Raw genomic sequence first — 26,597 nt, forward strand, 5'->3', positions numbered from 1 at the left:
ACAGTATTTTTAGAGTGTGTTTTAAATGTAAAAGTATTTCTCCAAACACTTTAATAAAAGAATCAACACCGAAAAATTTTCAAAAGAAACCACAGTTCATCAGCTACAATGTGGCTGCTGCCTCGAAATTTAAACTAGCTTAGAAACTTAGGCACACTTAACTGCATGACCTCGTCACCCCAAAACAACACTGGAGAATGAGCTTTTGTACCTGTGCTTCTAATACTAAATCATTCCTTAACCACCTTTTTTCGTCCTAGCCTGTTAGGTTTTCAAAATATCAATAGACTGCTCTGCATAAAGTATAAGCTAATAATTTTACTGGCAACAATGCCGATAATTTTTCCTCTCTCCCTACTAAAAGCAGCTTTTATGACATGAAGCGGGGCACAAGTAGTTTCACAAAAAAGGTATTTATTATTCTTAGCAATATTCACCTTGGAGGAATATGAGGAAAGCATACACTTTTTACAGACAATATATAAACATGTTGTACATAATTAACAATAATTTAGTTCACTAATCCAAAAATAAGCAAAATAAAAATTAAAATAAAAACAGAAAATACTGAAGAATTTTTTTATGCTGATACAAGTACAAAATAATTTAAATCTCAACTGCCGTTGTCTATGCTGCAGTGACTGACAATATATTGCACTTTGTCAACTGTATCAGTAATCCCTGTCTTTCACCCACATCCCTTTCCCTCTGCCCAAATCCTACAGAAATTTGAGTTGGGTACAAATAATGTACAACTGTACCATTGTAAAAGGTAAAAAGTAAAAAGGACCTAATTTTTTACCTCAGTAGATTAAAAATTCTTATGATTTCTCCCAACCAATTTAGTTTCCCATTTATTTCCACTTCTTTACAAAGTGCACCTATATGCCTACGCAGACCAAAAAAAAAGGAGGAAAGCAGGATTTTCATGGCTGCTTGGTTCTTAATTATAAAATACTAGAATTACAGGTTTTAAAAAAATTTACATACATCCATTTTTTGTTTCATTCTGGTTTTTTCTTTAAAGCAGGACTTTTGCAGTAAAGATACAATTTGGCTTGATCCAAAAAAAAAAAAAAAAAAAAAAAAGAAAAACCCAACAACAAAATAGTTAAAATTTAAAAAAATAAAATAAAAAGCTTGTCACAGAGTTAAGCTTACATGGTTTACATTATCAAACCCCTCTGTTCATTGGGGCATTTTCATCAGAAGTATACCTAAATATGTACACTGTATGTTATACTGGAGCTTGTGTTCACGAGAGGCATCAGATCATAACAATCAATAGAATACACTTCACATTGGCAATAGCTTTGTTTTCGGTCATTTACGTACAATAAGGTTTAATAACGGGAGATTTTAATTCATTTTTTTGTTCTTCTTCTTTTTCTTTTTTTTTTTTTTTTCATATAAAATCCGCTACAGAAAACAGACGTTCCCCTTAGAACGATGCTTTCCCTCAGCTGTCTCTGTGTCTGGCATTTGACGGATGTGTGAAGCTCCAACTGATTGTCTCTTTTTCCCCTCTCCAGTGATCTCAGCCTCATTTCTGCCCTTCCCGGGGCCTGGATGCAGCACTGAGACAGCACTGGCTGCATGTGGATGTGGTGGCCACACTGCCCAAAGTTTACCCAAGCAGCTAATCTGCATTTTTAAGCGACAGCTGCCAACACAACAGAACAAAATGCTTCAACCTCTAAAGTCTGCAAGCAGGATGGTTTTTGTGCCCCATTATAGTTTTGGCTGTGCTAGAACTTCTACAGGCATTTACCAGAATCGTGTTGCAGCTATCACCCCTTGCTAGTGCAGGATTGCCTTCCCCAAAGTTTTTTCCCCAACAGTTTGTCTGACCTAAGTTGTCTGGTTTGAGGAACCGTAGGGTAGTTGGGAGAGGGGCTCTTTTTAAAAATAAATCTTTCATGTTAGGGAGAAGAATGAAAGAATTGTGTCAAAATAATCACCATATTGGGCATATTAAAATCCCATATTACAGCTACATTTTTGCTTTGTTCCTCGCCCTCGCAATCTTTTCCCCCTTCCTAGTAACTTTGGTATGGAAGATAGATGGAGCCAATCCAAGAGGGCTGTTGAGTACATTTCCCCTCTCCTTGTTTTGAAGGCAGCTTTTCTTACAGGGTAGCCATTGCAAATGACAGCACAAAAACATGCAATCAGAGGGGTTGAGGCTTTTTGTGGAAAACAAAATAAATATGACTTTGTGTCTGATTTTAAAAATTACAGTTTAATAAAGATGCCCTTTTCTTTCTTTTTTTTTTCCTTTTTCTTCCTTTTCTTTTTTTTTTGGCTTTTTTTTTCTTCTTTTTTTCCCTATCCCAAACGAAGTCCGCAATAGAAATCCAGCATGTCTGGCTTCCAGTGAGCCAATTCCATCCTGGGAGGCTGCTTATATCTCTTTACAATATTCACAGTAATAACAAAGAGAGAAAGGAAAGCCAGTTCCAAGCCTTCTCCTTCAGCTTCTGCCATCTTTTACTTCCTGCTGGACCATTAAGTATCAAACAGGTGAGTTCCTTTTTCTTATACCTGAGGGGGCAAAGTGCATTACAGGCACCACTACACATTTCTGCAGAAGACCCATCATTTGCAAGGTTTTAGTCCAGCATTAGGAGTTAAACCACATGGGAGCAAAGGTCTCCTTTTGCCATCCCTACATTCTCCTCTTGGCAGAACATTGTCTTACTTGGTGTCATCTTAGGCAAAGTCCCATGTTCTTATTATCTGGATGGGTCTCTTGGTCATCAGGTTTTATCCCATGGCTGTAACCATGCTGGATGGGTGTGGGTGTCCAAATGAGATGCTGGAAGATGGGTGGATGGGGGTAGGTGTTGGTAGGATGTGTCCAGAGTGGCTGAAAGGGGGCAAATGCCCCATGGGTGCCATGTGACTGGCAAGGGCAGCAGCGCTGAAGGGAGACGACTTCTCCTGCATGCACTTGGACAGTTCCTCAAAACACTCAGAGCCTTTCTTGCTTTTCTTTGATTTGTTGGACATTTTCCTATTCCTGGTCTGAATTCCTTCCTTTTTCATGGTCAGAGGCCTGTTCACCTGCAAGAAATGAGAAAATCAGGCTCATGCAGACAAAATGACCTTATTGTGCAAAAATGAAAATATTTGGACAGCCCCCATGTGTTTTTCCTGGATGGAGACCTTTTTCTGGCCAAAATAAATGGTGTTTCTCTCTGCAGAACTTGTTTATATTGATTTGTTTAATAAAACCACACACACAAAAAAAACCCTAGACATGAAAAACAAATTGAACTGAATTTGGCAGCTGATTACTCTCTTTCCCGTAGGCTTACCCTCAGTCCTCATTAATTTCCTAATAGAAGATCAAACTGGGAGGCACATGCTGACCCAGATTCAGTCCTGAGACATGAGCAATCTTGTACCAGTAACCTCTGTTACCTACAGTGTAAATAACGTTCCAAAGTATCAAGTGTTCCTGCTTAGGATCAATTCTTTAAAAATAAAATGAAATAATACAACAAAGCCTTAGATACAATTGTTTTTTTACAAAAATGAATTCAAAATGAAAATAGCCCATCAGGATTAATTTTTGCACAGAGCCCATCCCAAATGGCCTCTGTTTCTGGAGGGAAACGGCACACAAAACCCACTTAGTTAAAACCAAGTGTGGCAGCTCTGTTTTGCCTGGTTTGCCCAAGCGTTAGAAGCCAAGCTAATACATTGTAATGTCACTGAACTTAGCATCACTATGCTGACAAAGAACGGCTGTCACTTCCCAGGGGAACCTTAGAGACGGGGAAGGAATAAAACAACAACCAAACCCCTGAAACCAATAAAAGCCCAGTGTGCACCATGCAGTTAAGACATCAATCCACACCAGGCAAGCAGCGACACATGAGATGAGTAAATACTCACATTGTGCAATTTATAGTAGAGTCCGCAGGCATTACAAACTGGGTCCCCGTTTGCATTGCGTCGCCATAAGGTCGTGGTGGTTGTCTGACAGTTGGCACAACAAGTCCCTGCTCTCCTGGCCGCTGACTAACCAAAAGAAAAAGAAAATTAAAACATATCACCAGGTGCAGGGAGATCGTAAGAAAGGTCAAATTGGACTCAATGTTTAGTTTAGGGAGAACTTGTTACTAAGATTTTGCAGAGCATCAGGGCTGGAGGAAAGCCGCTGTCAGTTTTCAGTTTTATGGACGTTATGGTTTTGTTTAAATTTAAATATTCTCCTATGCAAACTTTCAAGCCCCATAGCACTCTGTGTGCAAGGGAAGTAAGGAGAGAAACAATGAATCTCTTGATTCCACAAACAAAAATTTTAGAGGGGTTAAAAATAATCTTGACTTTTTCAAATTTTCCCTTTGCAGGATTCTAGAATGCATCAAGAAAATGCATTTACCTTTTTTTTTAATGACCAATTTAGGCTGTTCCACTCTTGGGACTGGGTTTGGAAATGGAGGTTTCAAAGCAGGGAATCTTTAAGAATGTGATTTTTACCCCTACTCTGGCCCTTGAACGGTGGGCACAAAAGAAAATGAACCACATTACTTAGCTGGGTGCAGTATTTATCAGAGCCATCACTGACAATCCAGTTTGCATTTACAAGTGAAAGGGAGAAAACAAAACCGGCTCCAACTTTCTTTAAATATTTAGCAAACCAAATTTCATGCCTTGCAGCAATGATTCTGCTGACCCCGTCTGCCGCCTCTGTCCCTACTTAGTTCCTTGGCTGACAAGCCCTCAAACAACTGTCTTAAAATTAAACAAAACCACCAAAAATCCACCACCCTTTCCTAAAACTATTGTTCTGCTGAAGCCAAGGTGAGGGGAAAGAAAAAAGCCCAAACATTCACCCACCTCCCAAAACAAGAACAGGAAAAGTAGAACAAGAGGCGCCCGTGATTCCTAGACGGGCCCTTGTCTAGCAGACCCCACAATAAAGTGTCCTTTGTGCATGGACAGTGACATATAAAATATTATGGACACACTAACTGCACCCCGTGTTTTGGAAAATTGTTTTGTATTAGAAACCTTCAGCCCTGCCTCTAGAAGTGGTTAAAACACCAAGTCCATTTTGTGCTACTGAATTAATGCTGAGGACTCAGTATTTTCTTAAATTAAATTGGAGTTTACTTCCTAAAGCGTATCAATCGTGATCGTTCCCTGGCGGCCTTGCTCCCTGGACATTTCTGCAATTAGCCGTGGAGAGCCATGGGGTGAAGCAGCAGCAGAGCTCACAGCAATGCACAGGGCATCTCTGTGAGCACAGAGCCAGTCTCAGGGCAGTGGGATTCCCGGAGCACTCCGTGTGCTTCCCTGCCTGCCAGCCCCAGTGGGGAGCAGGCGCCGCTGGAAGCACAGCTCTGCCCGCTCACCAAAGAGGAGCACAGGGTTCTGTTCTCACTTGCTCCTGATTTATGCCATGGCCCTCTGTAACTTTCCCAAAGCTGATGGACGGCTCAGCAGCTCTAGGCAAGAATCAGGCCCTCGGAGACTCGTATATTTCAGTGCCTTACTCGCCTGTGAGAACAGGCCAAAGGCAGAAAAAGGGGGTACCCCCTACTGCAAATGCACTCATGCAACCCAAACACAATTAATGCCAGACGTCCAAACGCTGACATTATTAATACGATCACTTTGCTATTGCATGGCAGATGAACAAATTCCCAAAGATGACCACCTCCTCTCCCCCACAAACAAGCAAACTACAGTGGAAAAAGGGGCAATAAACAAAGCTGTAAATCAATTCAAACAAAACATTTAAACATCTAAACACTAAAAGAAAACCTCTCTAGTGCCCCCCAAATCCGGCACAGTGAGCTAAGTATAACAGTCTCCCAGCACACTGAAGGTGGAGACCTATGTTTGCATATTTGAGATGGCTTACTGATACTCAGCTATGCTGCTTAACTCTATGGCCTGTCCCATTCAGTCTGGAAAGCACTTGAGCTTGAGAGACGATAATGTTACACTGTTGTCTTAACATTTTTCTATATGTCAGTCACTTTAGAAGGCAAGTCATTAAGAAGCTTGCATAGCTGAAATACTGACTCAGGACAGAAATCTTCTATATCCCATCCCAGTGTTAGAACAGTAATGCCAATTTTCTGCTCTCTAAACCTCATTGATATTTGCCCACGAATAGCTAGGAGACTTAGGCACCATAAATCACAAAGCTCAAAAAAATATATTTATTATTCTTAGCATTTTACGCATTATTTGTGGAGTAGAGTGTATTAGAAATTTCAAAACAGCAAGCATGACTGGCAAGGCTTGCCTATAGAAACTCTCTAAAGCTTTTAGAGTCAGGAAACAGATACACAAAGTTTCATTATCTTTAACGTACAGATATCCGGATAGGAAACTACTACCAGGAGCTTAGAAAGGACTTTTTTTTTTCATCAGTCAAATGAAAATACAAAGTATAGGTGACTCCATGGAAAAATAATAGGATTTTTTTTTAACAGTAGGGGATTGTCTGGGGAGGGAACCAATATTAATATTGCCAGAGAATATAAGAGTGAAAATTACTTCATGGCTTTTATACAAATAATTTTCAAGTAGGGAGCAGTAGCTTTGACTCATCTGATTTGTTTTGCTTTTCTGGAGCTGGAACTTTTTTTTAGTACATGGTGGAGGACATTCATGCTCATAACCCTTTCGCTCCCAGTGTGTGCCCAAACGGTCCCAAGAGGCCAAGTAAACGAGGAATTAAATTAAAAGCTGTCATCTGAGGACAAATGGGGAGAAGGACACAGATATCCCGCCCGCATTGTGAGCACGGGGAGGCTGGGGACAGAGGCAGGCTCGGTGGTCCTGCCGGGATGGGGGCGGAGGGGGAGATGTGCCCCAAGGCACAGCAGTGACCTCGCCGTGACTGACCCCCGTGTACAGTACAGCTCGGCTCCATGCAGGGGCTGAGCAGAGAGCAGGCACGACTGACTTTGCCTGTGTGTGGTCCCGTTGCCTTATTTATCCCCAAACCCAGGAGAAATCAAGACACCTACCAGCCTTCGCTTAGGTTTAATGAGAGGTCGGTTTTGACCGTTCATTTTGTGGTAGAGCCCGCAGGCGTTACACAGGTAATGCCCGGTGCCGTCTCTTCTCCAGAGAGGGGTAGCAGTGGCTCCACAGTTCACACACTCTCTGCCTTCTAAATGGAAACACAAAGAAAACAGGTTTCTTTCTTTAAAAACAAATTCACAAGGTCTTTTTGCATTGTCCTTTATGCGTTTTTCAGAAGTCAAAACAGTGTGTTAATTCTGTTAATTAAGCACAACCAGACAGCAGTGACATCTACAGTACAGGCAGCAAGGAGTTCAGTGTTTCAAGAACTCCCCGGCTCCAGTGAGTATTTTGTGTCATGATCAGGAATAGGCAGCACTCTCTGCAAAGTGAGAAAGAGTGACACTTATTGTGTCAGATGGAAGTTATCGTTTCAGCAAGGAGAACTCCCTCCCTCAGTCTTCACTGGGCACCGCTCCCCTCCCAGATCTATTGCACTCCGGTGGTGAAATCCTGTGTTCCCTTGCCACAAAAACACCCGTACACGTGCACACAAACACACACACCTGTAAACACACAACACGTTAAAGAGAGAGTCAGAGGAAGAAGTTTTCTAGAAATAAATCTAAGCAAAAAGACCTCCAATTCTGCACTTTCTTTTTTGTTGCAAATGCTACAGTATGAGAAAGTAGAGCCGAGCAGGCTGGGAATGGATAGAGAATACCAGGGTCTCAGTTATGATTTTTGTTCTAAAGGCATTAAAATGCTGTTAACGCTGTTCTTTGAGAAAGTTCAGTTTCACTAGGCATTACTGTAAAAACAGGCTTTAATGCTTTTCTGTTACTGTGATTTTTCAACAATCCAGTTTGCATTTGGTAGGGAGCAGTTTACCTTCATTATTAGTTTTAGTACAATGTGGTAAACATGGCACTGTAGAATGGCTGCATTAAATAAAACACAACATGTAACCCCTAGATATCTGTTTCTGCATCAGAAAGCTTCCTGCTAAAAGTTCATTTGCCTTGGATGGTTTGAGGGCACGTCTGCTTAATATAGAAATCTCTCTTAATACCGTTCATGCAAATCCTACAGTATTTAACTGGAAAGAAAATTCCTTTTGCTAATAACTGAAGCAGGCCATGTTGAGTTCAGCGGGGCTTGTGTCTGCTTTAATCTAGGGAGTGGGTAGCTTTTAAACAACACAGTCTAGAGTGAGAAATGAGGGGAGCTCTGCGGCACTGCATTTGTAGCTTTTGTCCCTCCTAGGGCAGGAAGCTGCAGGAGTCGTCCTGTCGTGAGTCTTAGTTTTCCTACAAAAACACTGAGTGGTCACGAACTTTCCCCAGTTCCTTGCACTGGGAGCTCCCTTACAAGGAAAAAAAAAAAAAAAAAAAAGAAGCAACCATAAAACAAAAGAAAAAAGGTCCTTGCTTCCCTCATCTAAAAATCATCGGCAGCTATGGGACAAAAATTTTTTAAAAAGCCACTCAGGATCTCTCTGTCTTTAGAGACCTGGATCTTGAACCTGTTTCCAAACTCAGGAGGTTTGGGCTACCCATTGCCTGTAGTTTCTTTTCTATGAGCTACCTAAAAATGCATACACATAGTAGCAACTGCCTGGAAGTAACAGCAGAGAAATATTTTTCCCCTCCGAGGAATCATTTGAAACAGTACTGATGAGCTTGTAAAATAGCTGGTATTTTTGTTGCAAAACTCATTAAAGATCACATTTCTAAATTATTGTCTACTTAAATAAAAACATGTAGTGTATTCATAAGCAAATATGTTCAATGGAATACATATGCAAATGCCTATAGGGCCATTTATTTTTAAAGGGCTGTCCAAATTCAGCCCCAATATATTACAGTTAATTTGCTTCCATTGGTGAGAATATTAAACCAAGAAAGTCAGTAGAATTACATAAATTCTCATAATTTGTGTCTAGCTGTATAACTACTGTGATTTCAAAGTGGGGTCAAAACTTTGTTCATAGACTGATTTACAGATTTAAGACTGCACTTTTAGAAGAAATGCAAGGAAGGGTTGTGAACATTGGAAAGATCTACAGGCAGTCCTTTGGAAGCAGAGGTATGTCTAATTCAGGGTAAAAATAAAGAGGAGAGGAGTATTTTCTACTTAAAGTTAGGTTGGAGTAAGTTAGCAGTGACTAGACACCTTAATCTTTTGCACTGGTATGTAAACTACATTTGAACTTTTGCTCTTGTAAAATGCGAAGGGAAAAAGGCCCTTTGCGATCTGAAGGGGACAGGCCAGGGAAGTTTCGCTTTCATCTTGCACTGGGGCTTTGGGTGGTGTTAATGGAGAGACGTGGAAATTATGGAGGGAGAAATACCTATCCCTGGAAAGTCCCCATGTGTCATCCATGGGGGTTTCCCTGGCTTGAGGGAGCAGGGTCGAGCCTGAGCCCCTCGGGAGCCTGAGGCCTGCTTTTCTCCGATGAAAAGGGTTCGGGTTTCTTTCTCCATATAAATCCCTCTTTGTACAACGCGGTCTGCTGGCTCAGACTGCCCTGGTCCCGTGCCCCGCGGCCCCTTCGAGCACCCAGTGGCCAGTGCCTGGTTGCATTGGCACCCAAAGGAGCCCAGTCCAAGCTCCATCTCCTACTTTTAAAAACCCAGAAAAGCAGAACCAAGCGGTCACGGGTCCCTCTGTCCTGAAGAGGGCCAACACAAGCACCCAGCCTCGCAGCAGCCCGCGCCCTCACCCAACAGCCGGCGCAGCCACCCAGCACCCGCGCGAAGCCCCGGGAGCGCGGCCCCTCCAGCCGGGACCCTGCGGGAAGGCCACGGGCTGTGACACTTACCCGAACAGGACCTGGCCTTGCTCCGCGGCTTGGGGGTGAAGCTGGACGCGGGGCCCCCCAGAAAGCTGCCCGGGTGGAAGAGGCTGCTGCTGTAGTCGTGGGCTGCCGGCACGTAGGAGGGATAGGTGGGGATGGGGTGGTGGGTAGAGGGCTGGGCCCCCATGCTGGTGAGGCTGCTTCTGAGCGGGCTGGCGCTCTCCATCTTCATGCCCTCCGACAGCGACACTTGGTACTTGATGCTGTCTTTGTCCTCCTGCCGAGCCCCGGCGGAGGAAGAAGGGGAGGCGGCGCTGGTGGAGTTGGGGTCTGGGGACACTTCCTTGGGAGGGGTCGGGGGGAAGCCGAAGAGGTGAGAGCCGGAGTGCGAGGCCGGTGTGAGCGAAGACACGGAGGCGGTGCTGGAGGTGCTGCTGCCCGGGTACACCGAGATGGCCCCAGGCGCTCCGGCCGCCGAGGGGTGAAGGGGTGTCTTGGTGAAGGGGCTGACGGTCCAAGGGTTGTGGTGATGGGCAGACAGTGCCGCCTTGCTGCTGTCCAGCCAAGGGATCCCGGGGCTGTGGATAAGATGAGGCCGGCACATTTGACTCCCGGTCAGGCGGGCTGTAGAAACACAAGAGCGTTTGGGGTCAGTATGGGGCGGCTCAGCCCGGAGAGGCTCGGGGAAGACCCCAGCTCCCCGAGATTGGGCAGCTCCTCGGTCTGCGAGCGACAGAGAACAGGCGGCCACTGAGAGAGGCTTCACAACCCGGGGACCAGCAGCTAGGCTGGTCCAGCAGCCCCTTCGCCCTGTCCCATGTGAGGGAGATACCAGCCAGCCCGGCCAGAAGGAGCAAGGGGAGCAGAAGGGGGACTCAGACAATCCCTTTCCTCCCACCCCATTCCTGGGAAAATGCAAGCAAACCCCTTTCTGCTTTATTTTTCTGAGCTGCCGTAAAGCTCTCTCTTCGGTTCCTAAAAACACCCCCAGATAAAATCCATCGCCGGTTTGAATCGGTTTGTATTTTGCATCCGGGAAGTAGCCGTGTCTGAGAAGGTTTTTGGCCCGTGCGCACACTGTTTCCCCTTCCTCTCTCACCTCCCCCCTTTCTTTCCCTCCCCTCCGCTAGTCCTTGGTTATCCCTAGGGTTAAAATCCACCCGTGCCTGCCTGTCTATCCTGTTTTCGATCTCCTTTTGCCCGGCTCCGACACACCGAAGCGGCCCCGAGTGCAACTTCTCACCCCCGCGCAGGACACCCGCGGCTCGTACGGAGCTGCCGAGGCAGCGGGGAAGGGGCCGGGGTGCTGATTTACCGTGTGCCTGGCTGTAGGAGACTCTGGCCCGGGCATGGGCGGAATTGGCGTAGTAAGGGTTGCCCTGGGAGTCCAGGTGATTGAAGAAGACGTCGACTTCATCCGGAGGTAGGAGCTGCGCTGGTTCCATGTAGTTGTGAGCCAGCCCGGGGTGGTGGCTATCGGGGTGCTGCCCGTTGAGCACGGCGTGGTGGGCCATCCAACGAGGCTGATCCGTGGCCACCTCCATGGCCTTGGGCCTCCCCTCTCACCCACCCCCAGGCCAGGAGCGAGCGGCGCTCGGTGGGGGCGGGGAGTGCTGCTCGGGGGGTCGCTTTTGACGATGCCTGGTGGGTTTTGAGAGATCGGAGTGGCTTTTCTTAGAAAGAAAACCGCCGGGTGACTGGAGCGCGCCCTCTGAGGCTTGAGAGAGGACCCCTGAAGTCAGCGTGTCCCTCTGTCAACAGGCGGGGAGAGGAGGCAGGTCCGGGGAAGCGCCAGGGCAGCACCTGTAGGGAGAGACGGGAGGGTTTAGCAGCTCCGCAGTCCTGGGTGCGCTGCTCGACGGGCCGGCTCCCGGCCGGCTTCTTTTCCCGGAGGTACATGGATGGGGAGGGGGAAGCAGAGCCCCTCCTCCCTTCCAAAAATATCCTGTCCCCAAAACTCCTTGCCTTGCTCTCTCTCCTTGCTCATTTCCCCACAAAATAAACAGAGATCCATTTCAAACTCTTAACTAAAAGCAAAAAGGAAAAAAGGAGGCAAAAAGAAAGGAAAAAAAGAAAAAAAAAAAGAAAAAAAGCTTCGTTCTGCCCCCCTCGCTAGAAACGTCAATAGGAGTTTTTCCAGCTGGCTTCAAAAGCGGGGTGAAAAAGGAAGAACGGCAGAACTAATATAGCGTAGTTCTACCAAGAACTCCAACTGACACAAAAGAAAAAGGAGGGGGAGAAATAGGGAGGGGGTAGAGAAGAAGAGTGGAGAGAAGGGTGTTTAGAGAAAGCAGCGAGTGCGCCCTGGCAGTGGCGCGGCGACCCCCCCGCGCCCCACACTTACCCGGCGCGGGAGGCTGGGTGGCGATGAATGCCGGCGTGGAGGATGCGAGTGCAGCAAAGAGGGGGAGAACGGAGGGGGAATTTAAAAAGCGAAGAGGGAGAGGAGGGGGGAAAGGCAGAGCGAGCGCGGGAGGAGCAGAGGAGGTTGGATGGAGGGTGTTACTCAGATGGCAAAGCCGCTGCTCTGGCCGACTCGGTCCCATCCCCGCGCATCCTATATGAGCGCTGGCGCCAGCTGGCCGCGGCGCCGCAGACGGGCCGGGGCGCGCAGGGCCGGCGGCCGGGCCAGCCAATCCCGCCGCCCCACACCGCCCCCAACCGCACCCCCGGCCCCAAACGGAGCCTGCCTGGGGGGGGGGGAGCGGCAGACCCCCTCCTCCGCCCCTCTTCCCCTACTCGCAGCATCTCGCCCGGCAGCGCCGTGGGGGCTTTCCCCGCCCGGGCTCTGCACGCCCCTGCGGGGCGGGGATGGCAGAATAGAGGGGGTCCCGCCGGGGAGTGCGGGGATGCGGAGTGGGGAGGGGGGGGGGCGAACGGAGATGGAGTGCGGGAAGGGCTCGACGATGGGGCCGACTCCGCCGGGTGCTGCCCCGCCACCAAGCCGTGACTTTCAGCGCCGCCGCCGGGATGCCCGGGGCTGGAAACCGGCACCGGGGAGATAAAGATGCTAAAATCACTTAAATCAGGCAAAGCAGCGCGCAGCCGGGAGCGGGAGAAACCTCAGCCTGGCCACATTAGATTGAAATAACTGTCTGGATCGGGGAAAAAAATAATTAAAAACAAATAATTGCGAGGCTGCGAGCCGACCCCGGAGACCGACGGGACGAGCAGGGCCCGGACAGCGGCGCCGCACCGAGCCGGCTGCAGGGCAGGGTCCGTCCCTGCCCGCCCTCCGGCCCGTAGTGCTCGGACCAGACCAGGGCCGGGGTTGGCTGGCGACCCTGGGCCCAGGGAGCCGAGCAGAGCCGGGCCGGGGCACAAGGACGCTGGGACGGGGTACAGCCTTCCCGGTGGGACCGCTGCGACATCGCTAACACTTCTTTTTCCCCCAATCTCACACTTTTTTCTTAAAATAATTAATAACAAAAACCAAACAGCACAGTTTTAATATTTGCAAATACTCGTGTGCTTTGGAGCGGGGAGCGGAGGTGCATCCCGAATCAACAGGCGTTTTCTGCGGAGTTTGTGGTGCAGTTCAGCGGCAGCAGCCGGGGCGCCGGTCTGGCTTCGCCACCCGCGAAGGTGCGGATAAACCGGCCCGCCTTTGGGGCGGAAAATAATAATAATGGGAAAGGCACAAACAACTCCCCGGAGCGCGGCCGGACTTTGCTGCAGGTCCCATTTCCCAGGCGCTCCTGCCCCGTTCCTCAACCGCTGCTTTCGGGGAAAAAGGGAAACGGTGATCGCAATCCTTCAACTTTCCTACGCGGGGCGAGGACACTGCTCCTACCCGGGGATTGGGGCAAGGGCGTCAGGGAGCAGCCCCTCCACTCTCCGGGCAGCGGCCGCGGCTCCAGCCCGACGGCGCGGCCGGGGCAGGGGGCGCGGGAGCGGCCGGGGCCGTGCGGGCTCGCACCGGGCCCCACGGGGGGCTGCGGGCGGGGGGAGCGGGGCGGCCCCGAGGATGCTGCTGCTGCTGCTGCCCCCGGGGGCCGCCCCCGCGGCGGGCAGCGCTGGGGGTTGGGAGCTGGAGCCGGCCTCCCCCGGCCCGACCGCCCCAGTCACTACGACGCCGGGGCTCTGACGTCACCCGTCACTGCCAAATTCGCCAGGAAATGAACTTTTGAAAAATAATAATAACAATAATAATAATAATAATGACAGTAATAATAATAATAAAACTCCTTTTCCTCGCTGCGGAGCACGTCTGGTCGGAGCGACATGGGGCTCCGTCTCTTACTCCACTCCTCTCCCCACCACCACCTCTCGCTGTCCCCCTGTAACCTTCCCCTAGGGGACCCTCAATGCAGCCCCCCGGGGGGAACCCCCAGCTCAGCCCGGCGGGGCGGGGGAGCTGGGGCCATACTGGGGGAAGGTAAAGGTTGGGACAGGGGGAGGCGATTACGCTTCCCCCCCCTCCCCCTCCGCATGCTCTCCTCTGACGCCTCCTCCACCCAAAGCCCGGGTGTCCCGCTCCTCCCGGCCCCCTGACCTCGGGGCTGCGCGGTGGCGCCGGGACCGCGGCGCCCCTCGCCCCCTCCTGCCGCTGCGGGGGGGTCGCCAGCGGTGGGGCCGGGCAGCTGCTCCTCCGGCGGCTGCCGGGCGCGGAAGGGGCGGTGGAGCCGACTTCTCCCGGGACGGGCTGGTTGGTCCGGGCAGGCCGGGGACAGGCACTGGGCCGGACTTGGTGGGACAGGGGCCGGGGTTCGGGAGGGCAAATGCCCCCCGCTCTGCGGAGCGTGCCCGGGAGCCTTAGTCCGGTGGTGCCCGGAAGGAAAGGGAAACAAAACAAAAATTAAAAAAAAAATATATATATTAAAAAGGGAAAGTTAAAAGGCAGAGAGAAAACCAAGATAGCTTTCCACAAATCCGGCTTCTCCCTCCGAAGCGATTTCTTTCTACATGCACTAAAATCACCCAAGTATCACCCGTAAATGGGTTTTTTAATGTTTTGAAAGAAAGGTGATTATAAAATAGACTCGGGCCGTTGCAGGTAAATCCCCTGGACGCCTCATTCTACCCACCGCCGGAGGCGGCCGGGGCCGGGGTACGCCGTGCCCGGAGATTCCCGGCCGGTGGAGCAGGGCGGCGGTCAGCCGGGATCACCCGGGCCTCGCCGGCTCCCGCTCCCGACCGCCAGCGAAATCCAGCTGCTCGCTACAAGCTTATTAATTAATTTGGATGTTTTAATTACTGCCCTCCTGCCATCAGCACGGGGACGCGATTTTGGGGGGATTTTTTTGGGGGGAGAATGGGGTGGGCTGTTTGTTTTAGGCAGGTGATAAAATCGCAGTTAACGAGCTGATAATTCGTTCGTGTTTGTTTTAAAAGACAAATTGTAAAGATTAATCAGTCGGCTTGATTTATGGCGAGGCAGACCCCGGCGCTGCCCGGCCAAGGCTCCCTGAAGCCCCCGTCTCGGGTTACCCGAGGCCCGGCAGGCGAAGGAAAACAAAAGCGGCGAGCGGGTGGCGGCGGCGGCTCGGGCCGCGCCGCCTCGGGACCGGCTTCCCCGGCGCCCGCCCCACCTCCGGCCCGGGGGTCCGGCTACCAACTCTCCGCCGCCGGGTGCCCTCCTCCTGCGGCCGGCGCCTCTCCTCGCACCCACCTCTCGCTTTCTGCAACCCCTCCCATTAAAACCCTTTGTAAAATAAATGACCCCTCCAGCAGGGATGAAAGATTTCTGCTGAGAGACCGGCTGAGCTGGGAGACTTCCTAGACGGCCAGCTCGCAGTATGTTGGTTTATTTTGTTCTATTTAATATTATATATATATTTTATTTTTTTAAAATCCCTGACGTGTCCCATTCCCGCTGCCTGGTTCTAGTGAACCGGGTGCCGGCTCTGGTCTCCGCCGCTCAACGCCTCGGCGGCACGGCTGAGGTTTTTAATTGAATTAATTCACCCACCGGGAGCAGCAGCGAACTGCGCTGGCTGCTGGAGTCGAGCAGCTTAGCTCCGCTCCGCAGCCCGCCGCTCACACGGCTGGTTAAGCAGCTCTTCCCTCAATTTTCTGCCAAAGCTTCCCGGGAGAGGGTCCGGCCGGGTCCCACACCTTCACCCCACGCCTGCCAATCCCTTTTTACCTTCTTTCCCCCCTTCTTCCCCCAGGCACTACCACCTCCGTTTTGTTAACTTTCTTTTTATTATTGCTGTTGCAATTTATTTTTCTCTTCTAATAAGGGAGCTTTCCCAGATCTGGAAGCACAACTGGTTATTTTGATTTGATTGACAAGTGATGTCATATCGTTAAGGGAGGGGGGGAAACGACAACATGTTTTAGCAACAGTTAGTAGTGCCATGTGATGGAGTTGACACCTATTCTTGGGCAGAGGAGAAGGCAGAAAACAAATAAGCCGGCGCCGCACACGGACCATTTATTTACATGTCCGGAGAGAGGATTCTTCCTCTTTTTTCCCTCTTCATTCTGGGTGTTTGGATCTGGGAAAAATTGTACCTGAGAAGAACCCGCAGACCCCAGGGCACGTTCCTCCAGACACCCCTTCCTGGGGTGCCCCCGGCCGCCCTCCGAGGGCCACACTGTCTCCGGGTGAAGGGAGACCTGGGGGTCGAGACCTCCCGTGCAGCACTGCCCCGCTGCCTCCCCGAGGTGCAACCCACAGGCGCAAGCAGGGAGGGCAGGAAAACTCCGTGAAAAGAAAGAAGAGGGAGAGAAGCGCTCAGTGCTTAGCACCGCACGGGGCCGCGGCACTCCCGGTGCCGGCGGGCGATGTGCGAGACCCGGGCGAGCTGGGGAAAGCGGCAGCTTGCCGGCGGGGAGGGGGCTGGGAGGGTCTGCGGTGGGTGACCCGCCCCGGCCCCCCGCCCCACTGAGGGTTGGGGACCGGACAGCTCTGCCAGCGGCTCCCGCAGGTAGCAGCCCCAGCCAGCGGTCCCTGCGAGCAGCCCCCCACCCGTCTCCGGTTTATTTCCTTGGCTTTTTTGGGGGAGAGAAAGTTCTTGCTTTCTGCCTGAAGGGAAAAAAAAAACAACCTCGGTATTTTCTGCCCTCTGGTCTTGTCTCCGCTTTGCTTTTTCTTCTCCCCCGGCTCACCCGTCCTGCGTTACTAGTACTTATTAATGGCTCCTGATAGAGTTATAAAGTGACACGGTTACCTCGTAACCACAGGACCCTTACTTAAACTGCATTAAGGAAAAGCAAAAATTAAAAAAAAAATAAATAAACAAACAAAAAGAAAAAAAAGAAAAGCACGAGAGATACGGCTAGGGGAATAAATCACGGAAAAAATAATATTTTACTTGTTCTTGTAAATACGCTATCCCCCATCCCGCAGAGGATTTCTGCGGGGTATGTACCCCACCGTGGGAACCCTCGGTCCCAGTCTCGCTCCCGACACGCTCCCGCACACGCCTTCACCTGCGCTTTATCTGCAATTTGCCTGGTGCCCGCAGCCCCCCAGCTCGCTAGGCTGCAAAATAAATGGGAGGAAAAGCCTCAAGCAGACCCCAGCCTGCCCACAAAACCACCTTTTGTGTAAGTTCCCGAAGAGAAATGCGTGCATGGGGAAGGGAGAGGTTGCACACGCGCAGCTTAATCCAGAAAAAGGCATAATTTTCTTTTTCAGGCGCTGCCAGGAAAGATTTCGTTTGCAGGATCTCTCTTTAATTTTATGTATTTTTTTTCTTTCAAGGTTATTTCGGGAGCAGCTGTAGTAGGAGGGAGGAACGAGGCCGACTCCTCAGGTTTGATTTGTTTCTCCTCAGGCAAAACTTTGCTGGGGAGAGACCGACCCGGCACGGTGAACGGGACTCGACTCACGCCCGGCAGCGATGGTGCCCCTGCGAGCCGCGGGGCTGAGCCAGGCCGGAGCTTTGACTTCCAAGGAAAAAATATTTGCGTTTAATAAAGATGCTCCTTGCGCCGGGGAAGAACAATCCCCGCGACCGAAACTCGTACCCCCTTAGTGAAATCGCTTTTCTTATTGAAATCGCATCAAATCCAGGCAGGCTTCGCTCCTGGACGCTTCTCTTTATTTTTTTTTCTTGCCTTCCAGCCTGAGCACCCCAAAGCAAAAGGAGGATAAAGAGGGGAACTTTGCACATACAAAAACAGAAGAAAAAAAAGGCGAAGGGGTGAAAGAGTCGGCGGAGAGGAGCGGCCGTGTCCCCGATGTGCCTGGGTAATTTTAAATCATGCAAAGCCCCGTAAAGCTGCCGCACGGGACTGGGACGGGAGGACTCCCCGGCAGGCAGGTGCAGAGAGAGCGGGGCCGGGCCCTGCCGGCTTTCGGGGCAGAACAAACCCTCGCATCTTTTTTTTTTTTTTTTTTTAATGCCCAAATCTGCTAACAAAGAGAGAGAGGAGATAGGATGTAGCTGCGGGGAGGGGACGCAGGGCTCTCTGCACACCCCGTCTCCGGGAAATCTCTGCCTGGCCGCCCTGGGTGAAATGCAACTTTCCAAGATGGAGATTTAAATAATCACCCCAGTGACAATGGGAAAGAAAAAAAAAAAAATCAAAACAACCAACCTCAGATCCAACCATGGCCTGGCGGCCCCGCTCCCCGCGGGGTGCGGAGCGGGGAGAGCCCCGCCGCCGGGCAGAGCCGGGGGAGCCCCGCGGTGCCCCCGGGCCGCTGCACCGGGCTCAGCCCGGCCGGCTGGGAGACGGCAGCCCGGGAGGTCTGGCCGTACTGGGGACATTTTTTCGTTCTTTACAAACCCTGCCAGATTTGTCCCCGGGGAAAACCTCCCCTAGAGAAGCGCTCCTGCAACGGGACCCGCACCTCAGTGCCGGCAGGGCCGAGCAGAGCCGCGCTGCCGCGGTCCCTTACCTTGCCTCTCGCCTGTCCTCGTTTTTCTTTCACTTCTCCGCACGGTGCATAGGAAGCGTCAGTTCTGCTGCTCGCGGGGCCGCTCCGCGGGCTGGGAGGGGTCCGGCCGCCGGAGCCTCCCCGCCTGCCCGCCACGGGAGCGGCGCGTCTGCCGCGGGCGGAGGGTGCGCGCAGCCCGGCGGAGGGGCTGCCGCCGCGCACGCTGCTCAAAACTGGCAGCACTTTCGAGCTGAGCCCTTTTTTTTTCCTCCCTTCCCTCCTTCCCCCCTTCCCTTCCTCCCTCCTCCCTCCCTCTCCTTTCCTCTCTCCCTTCTTTCCCTCCCCTTCTCTCTCTCACTCTCCTGCATTCACGGATGGCACAGCGAGCCACTGTGTATTTATGTACATAATACGGCAGCTCGTCCCCTCCACTTCATTTGCATCATTACAATATCTGTACAAGCACATCACATTGTCTGTTGCTTGCACCTTTTGTTACGGTTGCTGTCACAGTCTACGCGACTTGACTTTCATATTTTAAATGAATTGATATTATACCAACAACACGCACTCGCATCCCAGGCTCTGGGAAACCGGGCTCCGGCTCGGCGGGCGCCGCAGCCACAGCCTCTCCCGAGCCTCTCGCTTCTTCCTCTGATCCCAAGGAAAGTGGGCTGGGGGGAGCCGCTTCGTAGGATCAATTATTCCTATAAATTACTTCTAGTCGTGTTAATTTTCTTTCCCTCTCTAATGAAGGAAATGCTTTGGGAGTCTTGGAATTTTTTTTCCACATTCACCAGCCTGGTTTTTGTATAACCTCATGTTTCTTCTCACACCTTTCCCTTCCAAATTCAGCCTTTCAGGCTATGCACCTGCACCTAAGTGAGGCAGCGGAGAAGCTGGAAGAGGCACAAGCAGATATTACGCGACGAGTCGTTGTTATAGCTAGGAAAGAGACGGTAAAATACGTATTTCGTAGAGCACTAAGAAATCCAGCCAGAACGAATGTTTTCGGAAATGTTTGCGCGCCCCAGCCCTGGCTTGGCAGTGCTCACCTGCCGGGTATTTTCCAGCCGGTGCCGGTGTGAGCGGGGCTGGGGGCTTCCCTCGCCCAGCGCCCGCTGCCAGCATGGGGTGCGGGGCACCGGGGCCGCGTCGAGGCGGCTCGGGGGGCGCGGCGCGATTCTCCAGAGGGGGGACAGGCGGGACCCCCGCCCGAGGCTGCAGGGAAACCATATTAATACAGAAACAAAGGCCGGACCGTCCGGTGGCGGCCCTGCGGGAGGTGGGGGAACGAAATACGGTTCGGGAAGGGAAGGAGAAAAGTTTCGCGGGAGAGGAATTATCATCATAATGGAGGTAAAAATGTGAGCAGGGAAAAGGAGGGGGGGGATCCTATTCTGCTGGCATTTTCTGTCTGTCTTTGTGATATGGTTCGGGGGAAAAAGGGTCCTTGATATGCGGCAGATAATTCTTATCAGCCCCACGCAGCCCATTTCCAAAGTAAGTGTTTTAATTACTCCTCCTATATTACCCTTCATCCTCTGAGAGAAGATACATCACCAGATTTATGCAGGGGAAAAATACAAAAGAATGTGGTATTAAAATACATACATACATATATCCCTTCTTTTTTCCCTTGTGCCCAGGAAGAGGGAGACGCTGCCGGCAGCCGCGTCCTGGGATCGCCCCGCACGGAACGACTCCAAAACGAGGAACTGTCGCTCAGGCGGAAAAACTACGGGAAAAGTGGGGTTTGAAGGTTGCAGATTTTTCCCAAAGCGGGGTCAGACGGGGATGTGCGAGCCGGGGGCTCAGGGGGCTCAGACCGGAGCAGTGCCCACCCGAGCCTCGCCGCGCTGTGCCTGCTCCCCAGCCGCGCTGTCCCGGGACAGCCCGGGTCACCGTGCCACCAGAGACATTGGGGGTCGGAGAGGCAGGGAGTCAGGATTTCCCCCTCATGCCCGCTGGAAGAGAAGGATGTTTTTCTTTCCTGTTAAGCTTTCGTACTAAAGATGTCATCTGAAAGTCTGGGAGGAAGGGGGACCGTGCTCTGCTCTCTTTCACGGTAACAACCATATCATATTGAAAAATATGATAGACAGTGGGGGAAGATTTCCTCCCCCATTAAAAAAAAAAAAGAAAAAAAAAGAAGAAAAAGAGAAAAAAATTAAAACCCCCAACCTTTTCAATATTGATTCAACAAAAAAAAGAGGGAGAGAATTTTAAAAGAGAAGAAGCAGCACCAGCAGCAAGGAGAATATAGGCTCAGCAGCTCTCCAGGTTCGCTTCCTTATTATTACTATCCAGGGGTAATTTTTCATCTCTGCTAGCTAATCTTTGTTCCTTGTGAAGATAATGAATAGCCCAATCCTTATCTCCTGGGCTCCTGGAGGCTGCTGGAGAATGGGGTTGAACAGGGTTGAAAATTGGTTCCAAAGTGCTGCTGAATAAATGGTGTTCCTTATCTCTCGCTTCCAGATTATCGGAACCCTTTCAAAACTCACACAACAAATACAGCCACCGCATCTAATGCATCATTTACCAGAGCAGATCTCCGCGTTTGATCGGCAGATAGGCAAAATCTATGTATTCCTTGCTTTACTTAGTATGCATGGATGCGGGGCTGCTGTGCACGAGGGTTGCCCCCAGCCGGGCCTGGGACACCCCTGAGGCTCTTGGCACACGCAGGTCTTTGCTGTGGATTCCGTGGAGTGACAAGAGGGTCCCCTGCCCATCCTCGATCCAGGGGAGCAGGGTGGGACAACAGCTCACCGTGCAGGGTGCTGCCACACAGCATGCTTGGAAATTCGGGGTTGCTCTGCTGAGCTACTGGTGGATTTGCAGGGAAGGGAGAAGAGTTGTGAACATCATCCTGGGCACCTCAGGCACCTGCTCGCACTCATACTCAACTCCTGCACCCACAGCCACCTTCACCTGCATCCACAGGCAGCCACTGCCCCAGGAGTGATGAAGTGTGTGGCAGTACCTCTGTCCCCACCCAGAAAGCCATGTTCAGGTTCAGTTGTGTCCCAGTCGTGCCCCAGCCCTCAGCAGTTCAGGGTCCAGCTGGGTCAATCTAGTAAAAACTCCCAGTGCTCCCCCAGCTCGTCCCCCCCAAACCCTGGCCATGGAGCCCTGCCAGTCCCTTGAGTCCTCCACGGGCTGGGCTGGCTTCCAGCCCTCACTGTCAGTGTTGGGTGATTCCTGCACCTCCCAGCCACAGGCAGAACAGGGCACCTGAGGCAGCCCGGATTTGGGAAGCAATTGGTGATTCTGAGGGATGGAAAAAAACCTTACAGAAAGGGAGTTATTTGCTCCTAGAGTTAGTGTGAAGTCTGACCCTTCCAGCTCAGGGCAGTATTTGATCTCTCTTTCTCTCTTTCTTTTTCTTGTTTCTTATTCTGTCTTTTTTTTCCTCTTTTTTTTTTTTTTTTTTTTTTTTTTTTTTCCCCTTTCAAAACCTCTCTATATAACAGTAAATGCCCCTCAATCTGAGTGTGCAGCCCCCAGCTCCAGAACAGGAGATCCCCCAACCCAGAGCCAGGGACAGATGTCCCTTTGGCTCACCCAACCCTTCTCTCCTCTGGTAATACCTGAGCTTGTGCCCAGGAGCCAGACAAGGAAACATTTTAATCTGCACGACTGCAGCATATCACATATCACTAGCACTGCCCTGGACCCCCCAGGCCAGGGGGACAGCAAGATTCTGGGATGGGGACAGGACACCCACAGTCTCTTGGTTCTCTCTACCTGTCCAGCAAAGCTCATCTCGTCCCTGCCTGGAAAGAGAGAGAAACTTTCATGGGATATTGCCGGCAAGCAGCAGCCCCTGCCCGCACTTTAGAGTTTTGCAAATGTTCAACTTGTACTAATTTTGTATGGCTGCATTCACAGTTGTTCTCTGTAAAAAATGGACCTGTGTTAGTTTATTAATAACCTAAACATTACGCATTAAAGACCTATGAGTGACACAAGATGACAAAAAGCTGTATTTTTCCAATATACACAAGCACACATTTAATAACCTTCTATTGCATCTCAGCTAGGCCTTCTCTCTGATGGTTCCCATGGCAACTGAGATAAAAAAGCAGCCATTTTCCATATCTCTATGAAAGTCTATTATATTGCAGGATTAGTTCATCTTCTGCTAAGGTCAAACACAAAGTCATACAACCTGAAATATTTAGAATCCATGTACATTCATTTTTTTATATGCCCTTTCATTTTCCACAAAAGACTGGGCTCCTCCGAGGTTTTATTCCCCAGAAAATGCTAAGCAAAGCAATAAAAAAATCATGATTAGCAGCTGATGAAAAGTTCAATTGTTTTTTTTTCTCTCTCTTTTTTTCTCTCTCTCTCTTTTTTTTCTTTTCCCCTTTAAAAAACCCCCCACTATTGTTGGGCAGATAGTGCTTTCCCCATTTATCTCTATCAGCAGCCGTGATTGCAGCCGATACCTGCCGCCTAATTGGGCTGGGAGCGATTCACAGGCGGACGGCGGCACCTTCTGGCAGCGGCGGGTGAGAGCGGGGAGCCGGGACAGCCGCGGGTCCCGGCGCCGGCACCGCTCAGCACCTTCGGCTCAGCACCCTCTGCTCAGCACCCTCTGCTCAGCACCTTCGGCTCAGCACCCTCTGCTCAGCACCCTCCGCTCAGCATCCCCCGCTCAGCATCCCCCGGCCCCGCGGGGCGGGAGCGAGGCACAAGCCGTGCTGGTCCCCACGGGGGTACCGCAGGGGCGCCCCGGGACGGCACCGCTCAATTCTGCACCAGATCATAATAATTAATACAATCTCGCTGCGGGCTTGAACACTCATCTGCTTCTGCTTCTTTCTGCGGTGATCAAACATTCTTATTTAGTAGTGCAAGTAGGTTCCCAAAACCTTTCACCTGCAAGTTCTAGCTATTGCACGCTTGCAGGGAAGAAAAAAAAAAGTTATACACATCTGAGTGGCTCCCATGAGCTCTGATCTCTGCGGGAAAGAGAAGTCACTTTTCTTTTTTTATGAAGGAGTTGGCAACGTAATTCAACCGGGTCTTGGTGACACCTCGAAAGACAATAAAATAAAACATGGGCAGCTTTCAGACAGTTTGAATGGTGACAAACATGTTATCACCCATGCCATGAAGAACTACAACTCACTCTTTTTCCAAGGTCACTCCTGAAAACCTGGGAAATCAGGGGAGAGAATTTGTGCATGTGGCCATTCACACTTGTGGCTTTGTTCACAGATATATGCTGCAATGTGACATTTATTCCAGCTCCCTTTAATGTGGAAAAATAGACACTCTGGAAATATGTGGAAATGGGCAGAAGCTTGAGGGTGGCAAAAGGATGGAAGATTTTTTTTTTTTCCTTATTTTCCCCATCCCTCCCCCCAGGAAGCCCCACAAGGGTGTCCCAGGGGCCCCAGCCATGCTGTTGGAGCAGCTCAGGAGGGGCCAGATGGGGGGTTTAGCAAGGATGGTGAATTCCCTGGAGATGATCTACACCTGCAATGGGACTGGGAGACAGGGGCTGGTGTTGGCAAAGCCAAATCCATCCTGACCCTCTGTTCCCCCACTGCCTCAGCTTCCCCCAGCCTGGGTGAGGACAAAGAGGTGTTGCCAGAGGTTGCCACATGCCCAAGGGTGCTTTCAGTAAATTGTTTGCAGGCAGGTGTTGCACAGCAGTTGCCAGAGCCATGCCCACCTTCTGGAAACAGGGAGCAGCCCCTGGTCCCAGCAGCACACCTGGCAGGTGGATGCCAAGGTGGCTTCCCCAGCTGGGCACCCATTAACTCAGGGCACCTGTGCACCCATAAAAGCCCACACCTACACCTTTCCTTTCTCTTCCTTTGCTCTCTGCTGCCTTCTGCTCCTTTGAGGGGAGAGCAGAGCAGATGGCTGCATTTTTAGGGCTAATACAAAACTACATACTTTTAAACTTTGGGTCCTGGGATTTGGATGTTTGGTGATTTGGGGTTTTTTTAAGGTGGATGTATTTTTAGTCTCAAGGTTTGGATGAAAGAGAAGAAGGCTGGAAATATGTCCTGAGCTAAATATTTCAAGGAGGAATTTAGCACATCACCAAACACAGGTGGGTTTCTTTTTTAAGTCTTGTGATATCTTTTCTCCCCTACTTCATCCTTGCCCTCCTGGTCAGCAGCTGCCATGGTGGTTGCATACCTGAGGTTTGTAGTCCTGAGAAAGCCTTTAGAAATCTGGGAGTAATTGTGTCCTTCAGCTAAAAAAAACCACATTTCCTTGAGTACAGTATTAGCACCCTCTTCTTGAGGCAGTGGTGTTGGTCTTTTCTCACAGCTGTGGCTCTCTTGTGATAGCAGCTGCTGTGACAGGTATGGGCTGAGCTGTCCCGGTGCTGGTAGTGTGGGTGTTATGGAGGGACTGTGACTGTGAGCATTCCTGTCCTCCAGAAAGTGGGGATGTTTGTGTGCTGGTGTCCACTGGGGCTTCTGGGAACTGGAACTGCTGGGTACCACGCTGAGTGCTGTTCAAACTCAGCAAAAATGGGGAAAACAAACAGGTCGCCTTTTGGGCTGCGAATATTTAGATTATTTCCAGTGGCCAGTTAGTGCTGGGGGGAGCCTGGAGGCTGTGGGGCTGCTGGCTTTTTTCCAGGAGCCGAGTCGCTGCTCATGCTGGGAGAAAGGGGCTCCCTCCAGCCCCAGGGGCTTGGGAGGCTTGGCAGTGCCACCAAGGGGGTGCTCTCTGCTCCCCTCCCCAGTGAGCCAAATGCCACGTGGTTCACTCAGGGCCATGGTGAAATGCCCCAGTTTGGCCTCTGGTTGTTTTTCTGTCTCTCAGTGACATCTGGTGCATTGCTGTGAGTTCCCAGAAAGAGGCCCTGATGGAGGATGTCAGGGTAGGAAGAAAGGAGCTGACCTTGCTATTAAAAGGCAACAGAAATGGAAATGTTTCAGGCTGTTTCTAGCAGACATGTCTGGGAAGAAAATCTCCTTGCTCTGTTCCATCAGACCCTCATGGGTAGCTTTTTTCTGCTAATTGTTCACTTGATATGCTGGAGATGCTTAATTTATCCTTGTCCTCATTGTATGCCTGAAAAGATCTTGTGGCATTTTAGAGGGATTTAAGCCCTACTGATCCCCCATGACTTTGTATGTTTCTGGTCTTATAGTGACACCAACAGCCCTGATGCTCTTGGATCAAATATGTTGGTCTTGAATGGGAAGAGTTTGGGTCCCAATCTTGCTTTGAGTCCTAAGTAATCCTGTTGAATTCAGTTTAGCAACCCTAGCAATGTCTCTTTAAAGAGGGAATTTCTTGCAAATCTCTGATCCCTGCCCTGAGCAGGGTCCTATGGAGGAAGGAAAGCTTGCCATTGTATGGCTGTTCCTTGTGATGTGGGAGAAGTCAAGTAATTATTGAGATTAGTGAGAATAAGCTTTGCTTACAGTTTGAGATGAATTAATGTTTTAAACTCTCTTGGCTTTTTGGCTGAAATCAAATGTGGCATCAGTGTAACATCTGTATCCATTATCTGGGGGGTGGAAGACTAACCTTTCTTGATGTAAAGTGTGAACTTGATTTAAAAGGGCTTTCCTTCAATTTTGTTGCCCAGTGCTAAGCAATCCTGCTAGGTGATACTGTGGGAAGCAGGGGCTGCTCTGCCTGCCTGGAAGGGAAGGGGAGGAGGGAGGGAAGAGTGTGATAGGCTGTGCTGGATATTTGGAGAATGACGAGAGCAGTGCATGTGAAATATGACTGGAAACCGACCTGTGCGCTAGAGGACTGCGTGGATGTGGTGACAGCACAGTGACAACAGGCAGCCATTGGGATGGAGATGTGCAGATAGTCCCTGCTGGCCACAGAGTGACCCTCTCCCTGCTTCCTAAGCCTCGTTTGAGCTGTGTCTGACAGCTTATCTCCAAAAACCCAAACAATACCTCGGCAGCACAGGCACAAATCATCCCATGTGCCACCTACCTGTGCCCCAGTGTGTGGTGCACAACGCTCTGGCTTTGCCCTGGGAAGCACCGGGCCTGGAGTGAGCTGACA

At 50.5% G+C, this 26,597-nt stretch overlaps 1 protein-coding gene and 1 pseudogene across 2 annotated transcripts; one reads left to right on the forward strand and one right to left on the reverse strand.

Annotated features, from left to right (window-relative positions):
* Positions 1 to 397: 397 nt before the first annotated feature.
* On the reverse strand, positions 398 to 12,562 carry GATA2 (GATA binding protein 2). The gene is made up of 6 exons (XM_088171452.1): positions 12,144 to 12,562; positions 11,115 to 11,602; positions 9,824 to 10,423; positions 7,002 to 7,147; positions 3,904 to 4,029; positions 398 to 3,066 (listed from the first exon to the last, which is right to left on the reverse strand). The coding sequence occupies exons 2-6, from the start codon at positions 11,341 to 11,343 to the stop codon at positions 2,767 to 2,769; spliced, it is 1,401 nt and encodes a 466-aa protein (XP_088027578.1). The 5' UTR covers positions 11,344 to 11,602; positions 12,144 to 12,562; the 3' UTR covers positions 398 to 2,766.
* Positions 10,850 to 23,084, forward strand: LOC148222488 (uncharacterized; annotated as a pseudogene). The gene is made up of 7 exons (XR_015806052.1): positions 10,850 to 11,222; positions 17,454 to 17,505; positions 17,817 to 17,942; positions 19,431 to 19,534; positions 20,225 to 20,329; positions 20,577 to 20,643; positions 21,057 to 23,084. The product of XR_015806052.1 is annotated as an uncharacterized LOC148222488 (transcript).
* Positions 23,085 to 26,597: the final 3,513 nt, after the last annotated feature.

This window comes from Sturnus vulgaris, chromosome 11, assembly GCF_052056855.1.
Source record: "Sturnus vulgaris isolate bStuVul1 chromosome 11, bStuVul1.hap1, whole genome shotgun sequence".
NCBI lineage: Eukaryota > Metazoa > Chordata > Aves > Passeriformes > Sturnidae > Sturnus > Sturnus vulgaris.

What these genes read in the sequence shown, in the direction of transcription:
- GATA2 (XM_088171452.1), bottom strand. Translation starts at nt 11,343, where the DNA reads ATGGAGGTGGCCACGGATCAGCCTCGTTGGATGGCCCACCACGCCGTG. An exon ending in CTCCTACAGCCAGGCACACG is followed by an intron (nt 10,424 to 11,114) that starts GTAAATCAGCAC and finishes GTGTTTCTACAG; the next exon opens with CCCGCCTGACCGGGAGTCAA. An exon ending in TCTACTATAAATTGCACAAT is followed by an intron (nt 3,067 to 3,903) that starts GTGAGTATTTAC and finishes CATTTCTTGCAG; the next exon opens with GTGAACAGGCCTCTGACCAT.